Here is a 16040-nt window from a genome sequence, read left to right as displayed (position 1 = left end):
TAATACAACTTTATAACATAAAAATATACAACAAAGCGCGGATTATGTTCCAACCCCTCCTCCCCACGTTTTCGAAGCGCGGATCAAAATTTAATTTAAATATAAATGGGATACTTTGGTATAAAAAATTTATGATTATAAGATACTTAACCAAATATTTTTTTTTTTTTTGTCATCAGTCACTTAACCAAATATTTTATTATATCATATTTTTAGAACTATAACTTGACCGGCACGTCTGTGCGGGTATTTATACATTTTATAAATATATAACTTTGATATCATCGTAAAAAATTTAAATATATGATTTACGTTTTAATATTATATATAATATAATTCTATAATCTTATCTGTTTTATGTGACATTATTAATATATAAAGATTTATTTTATACATTTTACTTTGTTATTAAATAATAATATAATTTTAAATTTGGTACAGTGAATTCATAATATAAAATAATCAAATAGGTAACCCCCTTCAAAATATATATTTTTACCACAGTTTGCATAAAATATTTTTAAAATTTTATTTAGTTATACTATAGGATAGATATTTGTTTCCTTGTTGTGTTTTTATAAAATATACTTTTGCATCTATAATTTTAGTTTATAGAAGGATTTTTTAAGTAAATATATTGTTATGTTTAAATCATTTAGACGTATTATTGTAGTAAAATTTTATACTTGGTTACGAATTTAAACCTCTTTTAATTGTGAATAGTATTTTAAAGGAAAGATTTTTTAAAAAGTAATAAAATTGGTTAATCTAATAATTTAATATAATTTTTACATTTAACTTATATAGTACTTCTATTTTAATATAATATAGACTATAATTAGAAAATTTATGAAAGTAGCATACAAATTTTAATTTTATTTTATAATAAAATCTTAATTAACGTTGATTTAATAATATTATACTGCTAATTATGAAATTAATTAATGCATTATTATATAAAATATATTTAAATTTTTAGTAAGATTTTTTGTCAACAGATATTTTATAATTAAAAATAAAATTAAAACAGTTTTATATGTGAAGTTGTTATATGTGTTGATTATATAAAATGTGATATTATAATATATAAATAGAAGTTGTGACTTTTATTTCAATAGAGTAGATGTTAAATAATATAATGAAAGTAGGAAAACCATCTTATTAACAACCCAAGAAAACACTTAATTGTAAATTGCCTTTAGCCGCCACTCGCAACCCTCCAAAAGACGCACTAGAGTACACAAGCCATGCACATCCTCAGGCGATAATCCCCATTCCCCAGTGACAGCACCCAAAACAAAAACCAAAAACAAAAAAAGAGAGAGCAAACCTTACGCTTCTTCATGGACTCGTCTCAATACGATGGCGTATACCAACCGCTTCTCTACCCTCCGGCTGATGGAACGGTACCGCTTTCTCCATCGACGGAGTCAAGCAACGGCGAGCTAGAGAGAGTGCTTTCCGACGTTGAAACTCCGTTTTTTCACCGCCTTCGTGAGGCCACGATGATTGAATCCAAGCTGCTCTTCAAGCTTGCTGCACCTGCGGTCATCGTCTACATGATAAACTACCTCATGTCCATGTCCACTCAAATCTTCTCTGGCCATCTAGGCAACCTAGAACTCGCCGCCGCTTCTCTTGGTAACACTGGAATCCAAATCTTCGCCTACGGTCTCATGGTAAACCAAAACTACACAACATGTCTCTGTGTTCTGTTTTGCATGTGTATGTGTTTTTGAGGGTTTTTTGTTCTTTTTTTTTTGAAAATTCTAAGCTAGGAATGGGTAGTGCGGTAGAGACGTTGTGTGGTCAAGCGTTTGGAGGTAGAAAATACGAGATGCTTGGCATTTATCTCCAGAGATCCACCGTCTTGCTTACTCTCACGGGCCTTCTCCTAACGTTAATCTACGTCTTCTCCAAACCTATTTTGCTTTTCCTCGGAGAGTCGCCGGAGATAGCTTCCGCCGCGTCTATCTTTGTATACGGCCTAATTCCTCAAATCTTTGCCTACGCCGTAAACTTCCCGATCCAAAAGTTCCTCCAGGCGCAAAGCATCGTGGCACCGAGTGCTTACATCTCTACGGCCACTCTCTTTGTTCACCTTCTCTTAAGCTGGCTCTCTGTTTACAAGCTTGGCATGGGGCTTCTTGGAGCGTCGCTCGTGCTTAGTCTCTCGTGGTGGATTATAGTGGTGGCTCAGTTTGTTTACATCGTGACGAGTGAACGGTGTCGTCAGACGTGGAGAGGGTTTAGTGTGCAAGCGTTTTTTGGGTTACCGAGTTTTTTCAAACTCTCCGCCGCCTCCGCCGTGATGCTTTGCCTTGAGACTTGGTATTTTCAGATCTTGGTTCTTCTTGCCGGACTCCTCGAGAATCCGGAGCTTGCTCTAGATTCTCTCTCCATTTGGTAAGTCTTTTTTTACATGTTCTAGTTAATTTGTTTTCTTACAGTTTACATAGGGTATATACTATACCACATTCTAGTTATAAAAATAACATAAGATACATAAAAGAGATTTTCTCTAAAACCAAATTAGATTTTAATCTGGATTTCAAAATGCATAATTTTTTTATCTACAAAAAGATATTTAATAAAAATTATAATTACATTCATAATTATGTATTTTAAGTTTAAAATAAATTTATTTAATTTTGTGTATGTTATTTATTTTAATTTATTTTTAAAATTAAGCTTTAAATTCTAAAAAAAGTTATAATCACTATTCTATATAGATTTTCTTAGTTTAAGTATTCAAAAATTTTAAAATAAAATATGAAAAAGGTCATTTTTAGCTTTAGAACATATGTATAAGTTTATATATCATTTTAAAATTTTTTGAAACAAATTGAAAGAATTTAAGTTGATTCATATTTTAGATTTGTTAAGAATAATTCTTAAATACAAATTGAAAAATAATTTATAGTTATTCTATTAACTAACCCAGACTATAACCCAACATCATAATTTTAAAAATAGAATTGTATTTTTAATAAAATAGTAATTTATAGTTATTCTATTAACTAGCCCATACTATAACCCAACATCATAATTTTAACCCAACATCAACATCATACTATAACCCAATATCATTATAAATATGTATTGCATTAATTTATAATATTTTTATTTTTCGGAATAACATATGTTCAAATAAAATTTCATTTCTATCTCTAATATTCTATGGTCACGTTAAACTTTATATAAATATATCTAAATAGTAATCAAAATGGAAGCATTCGTTTATTTGGTTTGTTGCATATTTATTTTAATTTATTTTGATAAATTAAAATTGAAACAAAGTAATACATCTTTTAATATAATTACTATATAAATAATTTAATGTGTTTTGTAATTTCGTCTCATATTTTATTAATATATTGCATGATTATTGAAATAACTCGTAAGATTTTATAATATCAACTGTAACTTTGTTCTGTTATACTAGAAAATAATATAAACAAAGTTTCAATATTTTTATCAATTATTTATTTATTTTCAATACTAAATTTGGAAATATTTTTTTATAAATTATAATTAATTATTTTTTAATTTCTTATAAATTATAATATATTGTAAAATCTAGAAATTTTTATAATTTTGTGTGTATATATTTTTAATTTACTTATATAATTTCTAAGTTAATTTTAAGTTATCTAACTATATTTATTATTTATTTAATATTTAGTAATTCTATAAATTTATATATAACATATTTAAATTTATATTGTGTATATAAGTTAAAACTAAGTTGCATAATAAATCATTTAATAAGAATCAGGAAATTATTTAATTTTTTATATATCTATAAAAATTATATTATAAAGTATATATTTATATGTTAAAATTATATAATCAGATTTATTAAATTGTAATTTTATTTTTTGTTATTTTAATTTTAAATATTGAAATATTAATTAAATTAGTTTAATAATTATGTTGCTAGATGATATATTAAAGTGTATAGTTAATATAAGATTTATTATCATGCAGTAAACTGATGTTTATTAGGAATAAATTGTGCTTAGTGATTGACGTACAATCTATTTTTTTTTTCTTGCCCAAGTAGAAATTGATATATACACATTCTTTCATGCTTTATTTATCTTTTCAAGAAGACAAAATAGTTTCAGTAAACGTATAGTTTCTTTATTTTCTCTTTAGATTATGAAAAACGTATGGTTATATACTTTTCCGATGTATGATTTCTAAAACCACTCGACAATAATAGTATTTGGCATTCGATAAGAGAAGCAGAGAACAAAACTTTGTGTAGGAGTACAAAATGAAGTTTGGTTGTAGCTCTGAAATGTAAGTTAGTGGCGAACAAATTTGACTCTTCTTCCGCTACAGACATAATCTTCTTCCGCTACAGACATAATCTTCTTCCTCTACAGACATGATCTTTGGTCACGTTACATTTCCTCTCTTTTGTCTTCCTCCTGTACTTAAGTATTTTACTTTTAAAATTACTCTGTGAGCATTTAAATATTTTTTCTTTTCTTAGATTTTTAATTTTGAAGTTATCTTACTTGGATTCGAACAAAACATCCTTTCTGCGTCCAATTAACGGATAAAGAGCACAATCTCCTTTATTTGGTTGAAGATAACATACAATATTCTTCCACTAATTAGATAAATTATTCAAATAATAAATCTAGAGCTCCCGAGGAATCGTACTTAGTTTTTCTAATTTATCCTAAACTTTTGTTTTTTCACCGAACAGATGAAGTCACCAACCAAGTTTAGAGCATCTCCTATCTGATTCTATTTTCATTTTAAAACAGAATTTAGAATAAAAGAGCTTCGACCCTATTCTATTTTTTATTTAATAATAAAAAATATATGTTTACTCTATAAATAAAGTAATTCATCTATTTTTTGTCCATCACTTTATTTTTCACTTTAAATAAAATATCATTAAAGTATAACCTAATTCTATTATAAAATTACTCTATTTTGAAAAGAAAATAAATTAAACTATTGGAAAAAGGTTTGGTACTTGAACCAAATGAGAGAAAAAAGAAGCCTCTTACTTCATAATTTGCACTAATAGGGGATATTTTAGAGTTGTATGACAACAAACGTATCAAAATTTTTATTACTATATTTTTGCTCATTTCTTACGACACAATACAATTTGGTTTTGTGTGTTTCAGCATGACGATTCCAGGATGGGTGTTTATGATATCTGTTGGGTTCAATGCAGCGATAAGGTATATGTCTATATTCAATTTATTTACCCCACCCAAAAAGTGTATGTTATAACAATTTATACCCACTCAAGTATAAATCACACTGAACGCTGATCTTTCTTTTGTCCAATTAAATTTGAGTGTGTATTTGAGTGGTTTTATGTTGATCCAGTGTAAGAGTGAGTAATGAACTTGGAGCTGGAAACCCTAAATCAGCAGCGTTTTCTGTAATCATCGTCAACATATATTCCTTAATTACAAGTGTGATCTTAGCCATTGTTATTTTGGCATGCCGTGACTTTTTGAGTTATGCGTTCACTGAGGGTAAAAAAGTTTCGGCCGCGGTTTCTGATCTTTTCCCGCTACTTGCCTTGACGCTTGTTCTCAATGGAATCCAACCCGTTCTTTCTGGTATAGTCTTTTTATTTATAACTCGCAATTTCACAAACCGAGATAGAGGTATTTCGTTAAAAAACAAATGGAAACTTTCATTTAAGGTGTGGCGGTTGGATGCGGTTGGCAAGCGTTTGTGGCGAAAGTTAACGTTGGATGTTATTACATTGTCGGAATTCCTCTTGGGGTTATCTTTGGGTTTTACTTCAATTTCGATGCCAAGGCAAGATAGTCTTCTTGTTTTTCACTTCAAAATTCAAATACTTTCCATTTAAATTTGGTTAGTCCAATGATTCTGGTATTATTAATGAGGCTAATCATAGCATTTAAATTCGTTGATGATTTAGGGTATATGGACCGGAATGATATGTGGTACCCTTATACAAACCGTTATTTTAGCGTGGGTCACGTTTAGAACAGACTGGACAAAAGAGGTAAGTTTGTGTTTATCTACGTATATTCAACTCTATGTCATTGTTTTGATACACTTCAAAACTAATCGGATTTTTTTTTTGCTTCAGGTGGAAGAAGCTTCTAAAAGGTTGGACAAATGGAGCAACAAAAAACTAGAAGTGGTTCCCGAATAATGCAAGTCGATGTAAATTTGGTATTCAGTGAACCGAATGGATTCATTGGTGTATGAAAACCGATGCAAATGCTCATGATAACCCGTGTAATGGGTACTATAGTTATCTTGAATCCTCGATCTAAGAGCATGATTATCCCAAAAACCCATTTGGGGGTTCTTATTTTTTTTTAATACTTTTAAATAGAAAAAATGAGTTAAGAGACAACATTAAAAAACCTAAATTTTTTTGTGCTCCATTGCAAGGTTCTTAATTAAAAGTTCTTAAAAAAAAAAATTTAAACATTTTTTTATTAAACTTAAAAAATTTTGATTAAATAAAACATATTAAAAGATAATATCTTAAATATTGATTTTTAAACAAAATATGCCACATGAAAACATTTGAGAATTAGAAGATAAGCAAAAATGGCTACATACTAATAACCAAACAATTCATGAACCATTGACAAGTACATGCATAATAAGACGCTACTACGACATATTTTCAGCTAATAGAACATATGTGAGCATGAAGACACACAGAGAAAAACGTGCGTCTCTGTTTATATCATTGCAAAGATTAGAGTAATGAAATGAAAATGCAGAGCATGCTAACTATCACATAAAGTTCACCTGTTTCAATCGAGGCCTCCAGAAAACAGTGGAGAAGCTACCCAAGTCCTCCTGTTGCTTCTTTAGCGCGTGTGGCCTTCGTAATGGTGATGATACAATCCCATGAAGAACCATTGCTTCTAAAAACGATCTCCTTCTAGCTTAAGCACCAACCTGAAATGACAAATGTGTTTTGAGTTCAAAGGAAAATATAAAAAGCTTGTTCAACCATCAAAAGTGTGAAACTTTAGCGCATAAACCATCATTAACACAGCTTCTATCATTGCTAAAAAACAAAAATCATTTTTATTGAAGCCACTATGAGGGAACATAAAAATGATGTATTGATTTAAGTTCATACATCTAACACAGCCTGATTAAATGATTGAATCTGAAGAAAGCTGAAAACTTGATGCAAATAAATCACGGAAACAGATCAAAACACTAATCAATCTCCATAAGCAGCAACCTCCACTAATAACAGCACAAGACAGAGACGACAATGGTACGAGCTTATCCGATTCCCAAGAAACACACAACTTCACTGCTTTCCTAAATCTATCTACCGATTGTAAACGATACAAAGAGCAACTACGATCTTTACATCAACAGGCAAAGAGAAGAGTTTAGTTTACCAGCAGCTCAGTATCTGTAAGGATAGGTTCGAAGAGGGTCAAGTGTTGTGGCCATGTCGAGATCCTCTTTGGCTTTTTCACGTTCGCAGTACTCAGACCGTTTCTCATAGGCTGCTGCTTTGCTAAACGCCTTCTCAATCAGCTTTGTCATCTCCTCGCACGCTTCTTTACGTTGATTCTTCAGGAAGTAAACTCTTGCTAGGCCTTGATGAGCACGAATGTGTTTGATCTCTAGAGCGTTCTTGTATGCAGTTTCAGCTTGATCTAGCATCGAACAATCGATGTAGATGCTCCCAAGATTGTTCAGAGCTCTGTTTAAACATAAGAAAAATATCAATCCGAGAAAAACAATGAGATTAAGAGAATCTTTTAACAAAAGCATCTTCATCATACAGATCAAAAAGACTCAAACTTTTCACTTTTTGTATCAATTCCACAAAAAGACTCAGACTTTCGATCTTACCCCCACTCAACATTGAGAGACTCGTAATCCCAATACTCTTTGGGACGGATCACGTTCACGTCGGTGTAGACACGAGCTTTCAACATCGCGGTGGGAAGAGAGATCTCCTCGAGTGGATATGGATCGAGATGAGGATCGAAGCTCCTTCCGTTAGTGACGACGGTCGACGGTGAGGTAGGAGAGGAACCAAGAGTCTTCGTAGACGAAAACGTGAGGAATCGAGAGTGACGCCTAATCCTTCATCCGATCGTGACGAGATGAAGAAATCACCGGAGTCGTCGAGGAGAGATGGAGAGACGCGGCGACGAAATGGAGTGAAGGAGAGAGACACGGAATCCTTCGGTTGTGAGAGAGAAGGTCACAAAGCCCACAAAACACAACACGTGTCCAAGAAAACACGTCTCTTATTAGGAGCTTATTTCTCCTAATTAAGATACGTCTTCTCTCCATTATACTAATTTCCTTTTTTTTTTAAATCCCATTGATGCTAAGAGACATGGTTAAGAGCTTCCGTTAATGATGCTCTAAGCTTTCATTGATAGATTTGCTTGCTAAAAATAAAAATAGATGGTACTATATATTTTGTACTAGAGTTAACCCGTAGGCGGGATAGTAAATTAAAAAGTAATATAAAACATTTATTATTTGATATTTTTAGTTACAATATAACTTTCATTATTTATTTTGTTATTTTTATTAGAAATCACAAATTTGTCTTAATTGTAGTTGATTGGAGTGCATATGGATTATTATTAGCTTATGTGTTTATTTATTGAATTCTTGGTATTTTGGAAGGAAAAAACAGCTCCAAAAATTAATGATTCAAATGATGCTGAAAATACGGACACATCATAGATTGGGTTCAATGCATTAGATCTAATGGTCAAATGAACTAACGCATTAGGAGTAACCACCTCTACCATTTTTTTTTTTGTTTAGATGACATTGTCTATTTCGACTTTTGAGCCTTACATGACATTTGTTGTTTTCAGTAAGCTAACATTGCAATAATAACAGTAACCATATCAACAGCCTGTGTCGAGAATCCGTTCCTAACATAAAGTCGAGAATTATCATACATTCTGCAATATCATTGAGTTGGAATCGTCAGCCGTTCGCAAACAGAAAAAAATAACAAAGTCGACATGATGATGTTTGCACTAGAGGTGGACACTTCGGTTATTTTCTCGGTTTGGTTTGGGTTCGGTTCGGTTTGGTTAGTTCGGTTCTAGTATTTTTCCAATTGAAATAAACCATAGTTAGTATGGTTTGGTTCGGTTTGACTTGTGTTCGGTTTGGTTTATATTCGGTTCGGTTGGATTTATTTTTTGGATCAGTTTATTTAGGTTCTTCTTAGTTAGGTTCTTCTTAGTTTAATTATTTTAAGAAAAATTATATTTTAAAGCATAAATTATGTAAACATAAACTATGTGAACTAAATTCGATATAAAACTGAAACAAAAACCTTTAAAAAGTCAAAAAAATATATAAGAATTAAAACAAATGAAAATTAACTAAAAAAAAAAGCCAACATCATTAGTAATGACTCTTATATCATTATTAAAAAACTTTCAATGAATCATCTAACGCTGTGGAGAAGAACTTTTGTTTTTAATAAAATTTGCTTTAGGTTTTAGGTTTAGATTTAACATCCATGTTTACATATATAAGAATATAAAGATACAAACTTTTCTATTTTTTTAATCAAATATTTTAATGATTACATATTCGGTTAGAAGAATATATGTTAATAAATGAAAAATGGAAAATACGTGGTATGGTATTAGAATTTTTGTTTATTGGTATTACTCATTTTTTAATTTAAATAAATACAAAAACACATCGGTTTCTTGGTTCGGTTCGGTTTAAAACGGAACCATTCGGGTTGGAGAAATCTTCAACCGAATGGTTTGAAATAGACTTTGGTTCGGTTTGATTCGGTTTCGGTTCGGTTAGTTCCGTTTGACTCGGTTCGGTTCGGTTTTTTTGCCCACCCCTAGTTTGCAGGAAGAAAAGAGCAGGAACATTATGACACAAATCCAAATTATGGTCACCTAGCCAGCAAGATGAGTTCAGATCATCTAGCGAAGCTGCTCTCTAAGGTGTTCAACCAAAGCCTGAAACGCTTAGCATTTTATATATGTCTTCAATTTGATTGATTATAACTTTCCATATGATCTTAATTTGATTTTTATTATTCTTTCAACACTTTAACCAGATTCCAGTGTATTGGGTATGAACTTTCATTTTTTCACTAATAAAGTCACTATTTACGACGCTTTTGCGTAGTATCCGAGCAATTTCCCCACTCATACTAACAAAAGCAGACAGCTTGTAAAGTCCAGACAGTTTTAAATCATCACAGCACCTGCTTCATGGTAACAATGTAAAACTTTGAGCTAGCAAATTCCAGTTCATCTGAAACACCTTGAAGAATCTGCAAAATTGTGGAATTTATATCAAAGCCATGAAGGTAAAATGCAAGGAAAGATAGAAACGTTAACTATATGAACATGTCGTTATGACAATTGTCACTCAAAACATTCCTTTACAGATTTCTCTAAACAATAACTTAATTTTCACTTTTCTCCAAAGTTATTAATCAGGTTCAAATACATAATTGCAAAATCGATCATCACTACCTTATACATTGTTGATATATCATGGGATGCAGCTGATCATCTTAGGACTCTTTCTCTTCTTAAACTTGTTTTTCTTTGCAGAACACTGTAGAGAACCACTACTACATTGTTTTGAGAACTTGAGATTCTCTTCATCGAGCTCTCTGTTTTCCTCGCACATAAGTTATACATGTTGTTCTGCTTTAGTATTGGAAGTAATGATATAGAATTCCCCGCAAATCAACTGCCCAAACAAAACAAACGTAAAGAAGTTAAAAAAAAAACAGGACATGTGGCAAGCTGTAGGGAATTGATTTAATGACGTGTCCTCTATTGAAATCAAGAATCGAATTCAAACAAACGTTTTCTTATTGCTTTAGAAAAATATCTCAAAAACTAAAGTTCTCAATCGCTCACACAATTCACACACAATGCATTACAATATGCATCTCATTATATAGGAATAGAAAACTCCTAAACCTATCGAGAACTTTAACATATTTCAAATTTCCGTTTTCCTAAACCTTTACAAAACCATAACTCATAAGGTTTAGGAAACTTTCTTCTCAAGCTTTCTTCAAGCTTATTCCAACATTCTCTCCCTTAAACTTGAACACATCTTCACTCACAACTTGAACTTCGACAAGCCTTCTCATTTCTTCGAACTTAGAACGACCAAGAGATTTCGTCAATATGTCAGCTCTTTGCTCATTACCCGGAACATGCTTAACTTCTAGTTCATTCTCAACACCCTCACGTATAAAGTGGAACCTTCGATGTATATGTTTGCTTCGACCATGAAACACTGGATTCTTAGTAAGAGCAATAACAGATTTATTGTCCACACGTATTGATACTCTCTCGCTAGGTTTCCCGATGACTTCTCCCAACAAATCTTACAGCCAAATTGCTTGTTTAGCTGCTTCGGTTGCAGCCATAAACTCAGACTCACAAGACGATAGGGCGACAATCTCCTGCTTTTGTGAGCACCATGATATTGGATTTTGATCTAGGTAAAACACATGCCCTGTGGTGCTCTTGCCATCATCGGCGTCTACATTATGCGAGCTATCATTGAAACCCACTAGTTCGAGCTTCCTCGTTGCTTTAAATGATAGTCCAAGAGCGGTTGTTCCCTTTAAGTATCGCAGAACTTGCTTCAAGGCAACACCATGAGACTCTTTTGGATCTTGCATGTATCTACTTAACACCCCAACGGAGAAAGATAAATCGGGTCGGGTATGAAGTAGGTAACGCAAACACCCTATGCTTCTCCTATACTCTGTTTCGTTAATACTCTTCTCTTTTGGAGACTTCGACAACTTCACATTCATGTCCATTGGAATGTGCGTTGAGTTGCAATTGCCCATACCTGTCTCTTCTAGTATTTTTTGAGCATACTGATCTTGTTTCAACACAATGCATTCGCCATATTGATGCACCTCAATTCCTAAATAGTATGTGAGCTTACCAAGATCACTCATCACGAACTTTGAGGACATTCTTCGCTTAAACTCGACAATTGACTGCTGAGACGTTCCTGTCACAAGCAAGTCGTCCACGTACATAGCCACAATGAGAAGGCCGTTCTTATCTTCTTTTCTGTACACTGATGGCTCTTTTGAACACCTTACGAATTTTAGTTCCAAAAGAATCTGGTTTAGTTTAGTGTTCCAACCTGGGTGCTTGTTTTAAACCATAGAGTGTCGTTTTTAGCTTGTAGACTTTATTTTCTTTCCCTGCCACATAGAAACCCTCTGGCTGTACCACATAGACCTCCTCCTTTAACTCACCGTGTAGAAATGTCGTTTTTACGTCGAGATGGTGTATTTCCCATCCTTCATGGGCTGCCAAAGCGATGATCAGTCGAATAGTTTCAATGCGAGCTACAGGGGCAAACACTTCATCATAGTCAACACCGTGTTGTTGAACATACCCTTTCGCTACCAAGCGTGCTTTATACTTGCTAATACTCCCATCTGCGTTTCTTTTTATCTTAAAGACCCACTTCAAACCAATAGGTTTTACTCCTAGAGGAAGATCAACAAGCTACCAAGTTTCATTCTTCTCAATCGAAACAATCTCTTCTTTGCAGGCATCGACCCAAACCTTAAATTCTTTAGCTTCATTAAAGTCCCATGGCTCGTCATTGATTATCAACAGAAGTCGTTCACATTCAATCTCTGCAACAAGAATGTAGTCGTCAAAGTACGCATGCTTACTGATATTTCTTGTTGATCGTCGCAATACAGGCTGATATTGGTCAAGATGACATCATCTTCGTTCTCCCCATCGTTGCTCTGATGGTCTTCATTCACAAGTACTCCTTCATCGCTATTTGGAGTAACTCCTTCGAGTTCTGCAACTCTTTCTTCTATCGGGTTGTAACCAACGGAGAACATATGATGTTCGGGTTGCGATGATAATTTCTTCTTCCAATCCTATGCTCTGTTTTCTTCGAAGATGACGTCGCGACTCACGACAATTTTCTTGGTAGAGGGATCAAATAGTCGGTAGGCTTTGGAGCCGGGTTCAGTTCCCAAGTGGACTAAGCTCCTTGACCTATCATCAAGCTTCTTTCTTCCTACTGCGTCTGTCCTAGCATGACACACACACCCGAATACGAGAAGATGAGAAACGTTTGGCTTCTTTTCTCGTAAAGCCTCATATGGTGTCATTCCTTGCAATGATCTTTTCATGATCCTATTGATTAAGTAGGTAGCATGTCTGACATCATCTCCCCAAAGATCATTAGGAACGTTCATATGTTTTAGAATGCTTCTAGTCATCTCAAGGAGTGTCCTATTCTGTCTCTCTACGACCCCATTCTGTTGAGGCGTATATGGCACAGTTAAGTGTCTTCTGATGCCGTTCTTGGTGCAATATTCTTGAAATTCTCGTGACATAAACTCACCACCACGATCTGTTCGAAACGTCTTTAGTACACCTTTTGTTTCTTGCTCAACTAATGCTTTGAAGCTTTTAAACTTGTTGAAAGCTTCGCTTTTCTCCTTCAATAAGATGGTCCACATGTAGCGAGAGTGGTCATCGATAAGAACGAACACATATCTCTTTTGTGAAGGCGTCATCGGTGTGATGGGTGCGCACAAGTTTCCATGACAAGTTCAAGAGGTTGCGAGGCTCGGAACGTGGTTGCTTGTGGGAATGATTGTTTTGTTTTCTTCCCATGCAAACATGACGTGTACGTTTCCTTCTCTACTTCCAGGCTCGGTATGCCAGTAACTAGGTTGGTTTTGATCATTGTCTTCATCATTTCTGAGTTGACGTGACCGAGCCGTGCGTGCCATCTAGATGACTCCGTTGTGACAGCTTGCAAGCATTTAAAATTATCAGAAACATGTAGGCTTACTTTGTGTAGTCTATTCTTTGACCTAGTTGTCTTCACCATTAATCCACCAAAGCGATCGAAAAGCATTAAGACATCATCCTTCATACATACCTCGCAGCCAGCTTCCATTGCTTGCCCTAGGCTCACGATATTACATTTAAGTCCTGGTATGTAATACACATTGTGTAAAATCTTCTTCTCGCCTCCTTTGAAGATAAATTGAATAGACCCTTTTCCTCATATATCAATACGGGAGTCGTCTCCAAATCTAACCTTCCCGGAGATTGTTTTATTAAGGTTGCAGAAGAAAACTCGATTCCTACTCATGTGATTGCTAGCGCCATTGTCAAGATACCATATATCATTCATATCGAGTTCAGTATAGAACGCATTCGGGTTTACATTCCTCTCATTGAGAAAGACGACCTCATTCATCATCAGCTCATTGGCTTCCTCCGTATCATTGACCTTATTCTCAGCGGTTTCTTGCGGATTAAGTAACTTATCAGGACAATCCGACGCGTAGTGGCTGAGTTTATCACAAGCGAAGCATGTGATATGCGATGTATCCCTTCTTGGACCTTGATTCTGTCATTGTCTCTGTTTATAGGCGTCTCGTTGTTGATAGAAACTGCCACGACCTCGACCTCTTCCTCGCCAGTTAGAGCGACCTCCTCGCCCTCGATAGCCACAACCACCATTGTAGCCTCCTTGCTGTGATTCGGTATGAGCATACATTAGCTTTCCTTCTTCATCTGATTGGTTATCTTCTTCTTCACAAACCCTCTCTTCGTATTCTTTCAAACGTCTAATAATATCTTCAAAGCTTGTTGTGTTTAAGTCAAGTACTTGTTCAAGTGAAGCAACAATGTGAATGTACTTTCTCCTTGGCAAGCACTTTAAAAATTTCTTCACAAGCTTTGATTCTTCTATAATCTCACCAAGAGATGCAGATTTAGAAGATATCTCCGAAAGTCTACCAACAAAAACATCAATGGTGTCTTCTTCCTTCATCTTTAGCTTGTCAAATTCCGCCACCAATGTTTGAAGTCGTGCTTCTCTCACCCTCTCAGCTCCTACATGTCTCGCCTTGATCGCATCCCACACGGCTTTTGCTGTGTCGAGTTCTCCAACCTGTAGCGTTAAGGCCTCACGAATGGATTGAAACAACAATGCAATTGCCATGTTATTCTTCTCCTCGGTTTTGTTTCCTGGATCAATGGTTTCCCACACCTTATGGACTTTGAGGGCAATCTTCATTCGCATCGTCCAGACGGTATAATTAGTAGAGTTCAGCATCGGAAGTCGAATAGAAGATGGTCCGGATTATTTGCCACTCATCTCGGGTTCTTCTTTGATGTCGCTCATCTTCGGTCATCAATCTTTCAAAGTGTATGGCTCTGATACCAAATATTGAAATCAAGAATCAAATTCAAACAAACGTTTTCTTATTGCTTTAGAAAAAATATCTCAAAAACTAAAGCTCTCAATCGCTCACACAATGCATTACAATATGCATCTCATTATATAGGAATATATAACTCCTAAACCTATCTAGAACTTTAACATATTTCAAATTTCCTTTTTCCTAAACCTTTACAAAATCATAACTCATAAGGTTTAGGAAACTTTCTTCTCAAGCTTATTCCAACATCCTCTCCCGGGTATTCATATAATTTTTTATTAAGTTAAAATTTTTGCACTTACATCTAAATATAAATTGTGTATATATATATATATATATACAATTGAACTATTAAATTGGTAGAAATTTAAATCAGTTTGTATTTATTTATTTTCTTTTGTCTAACAAATTTAAAATGATTTAACTCACAAATTGTTGTTGTTATTACTGAAAATCATATATAGAATGATAAGTAAGATGAGTAAAATTTAACTAAACATAGTTATGATTTAAATACATTTTATCTTTTAGGTTTTGTATAAAACAATTGTAAAATTTACAGCCAATTTAAACTTTGTTTTAATTTAGAATCATTGAGTTATAATACCAAATTTAACAGTTTAATAAGAGAAATAAAATTGAATCAAAATGCAAACGTAAAAATAATATTATTCTCCAAATCAGTTCATGAAAATACATTATCAATAAAAAATAAAACAGATCAAACCAGACTAACGACGTTCTTTTTTAACAAACCATCACCGAAACTTGATATTTGAATCATATAAATGAACAATGACCC

The 16040-nt window shown here is 33.6% G+C and overlaps 3 protein-coding genes across 4 annotated transcripts; 1 reads left to right on the top strand and 2 right to left on the bottom strand.

Moving 5' to 3' along the window:
- The first annotated feature begins 1114 nt into the window (after positions 1-1114).
- Positions 1115-6296, top strand: LOC106295627 (protein TRANSPARENT TESTA 12-like). Of its 2 annotated transcripts, XM_013731581.1 has the most exons (8): positions 1115-1563; positions 1609-1679; positions 1775-2406; positions 5157-5213; positions 5365-5603; positions 5690-5808; positions 5933-6019; positions 6107-6296. In XM_013731581.1, the coding sequence occupies exons 1-8, from the start codon at positions 1344-1346 to the stop codon at positions 6170-6172; spliced, it is 1491 nt and encodes a 496-aa protein (XP_013587035.1). In that variant the 5' UTR covers positions 1115-1343; the 3' UTR covers positions 6173-6296. The 2 variants fall into 2 exon arrangements, with proteins under 2 accessions (XP_013587035.1, XP_013587034.1); XM_013731580.1 differs by having other exon boundaries at positions 1115-1679.
- A 400-nt stretch (positions 6297-6696) lies between these two features.
- On the bottom strand, positions 6697-8243 carry LOC106292817 (ETO1-like protein 2). The gene is made up of 3 exons (XM_013728472.1): positions 7864-8243; positions 7401-7711; positions 6697-6939 (listed from the first exon to the last, which is right to left on the bottom strand). Exons 1-2 carry the CDS (start codon positions 7947-7949, stop codon positions 7408-7410), a joined length of 390 nt encoding a protein of 129 aa, XP_013583926.1. The 5' UTR covers positions 7950-8243; the 3' UTR covers positions 6697-6939; positions 7401-7407.
- A 5827-nt stretch (positions 8244-14070) lies between these two features.
- LOC106345009 lies at positions 14071-15099 on the bottom strand. The gene is made up of 2 exons (XM_013784287.1): positions 14570-15099; positions 14071-14362 (listed from the first exon to the last, which is right to left on the bottom strand). The coding sequence occupies exons 1-2, from the start codon at positions 15097-15099 to the stop codon at positions 14071-14073; spliced, it is 822 nt and encodes a 273-aa protein (XP_013639741.1).
- Between the last annotated feature and the right edge of the window lie 941 nt (positions 15100-16040).

The sequence above is a fragment of the Brassica oleracea genome, chromosome C5 (genome assembly GCF_000695525.1).
Source record: "Brassica oleracea var. oleracea cultivar TO1000 chromosome C5, BOL, whole genome shotgun sequence".
In the NCBI taxonomy this organism is placed as follows: domain Eukaryota; kingdom Viridiplantae; phylum Streptophyta; class Magnoliopsida; order Brassicales; family Brassicaceae; genus Brassica; species Brassica oleracea.
The sequence above is the reverse complement of the archived record's forward strand: the minus strand, read 5'-3'. Positions and strand labels throughout refer to the sequence as shown.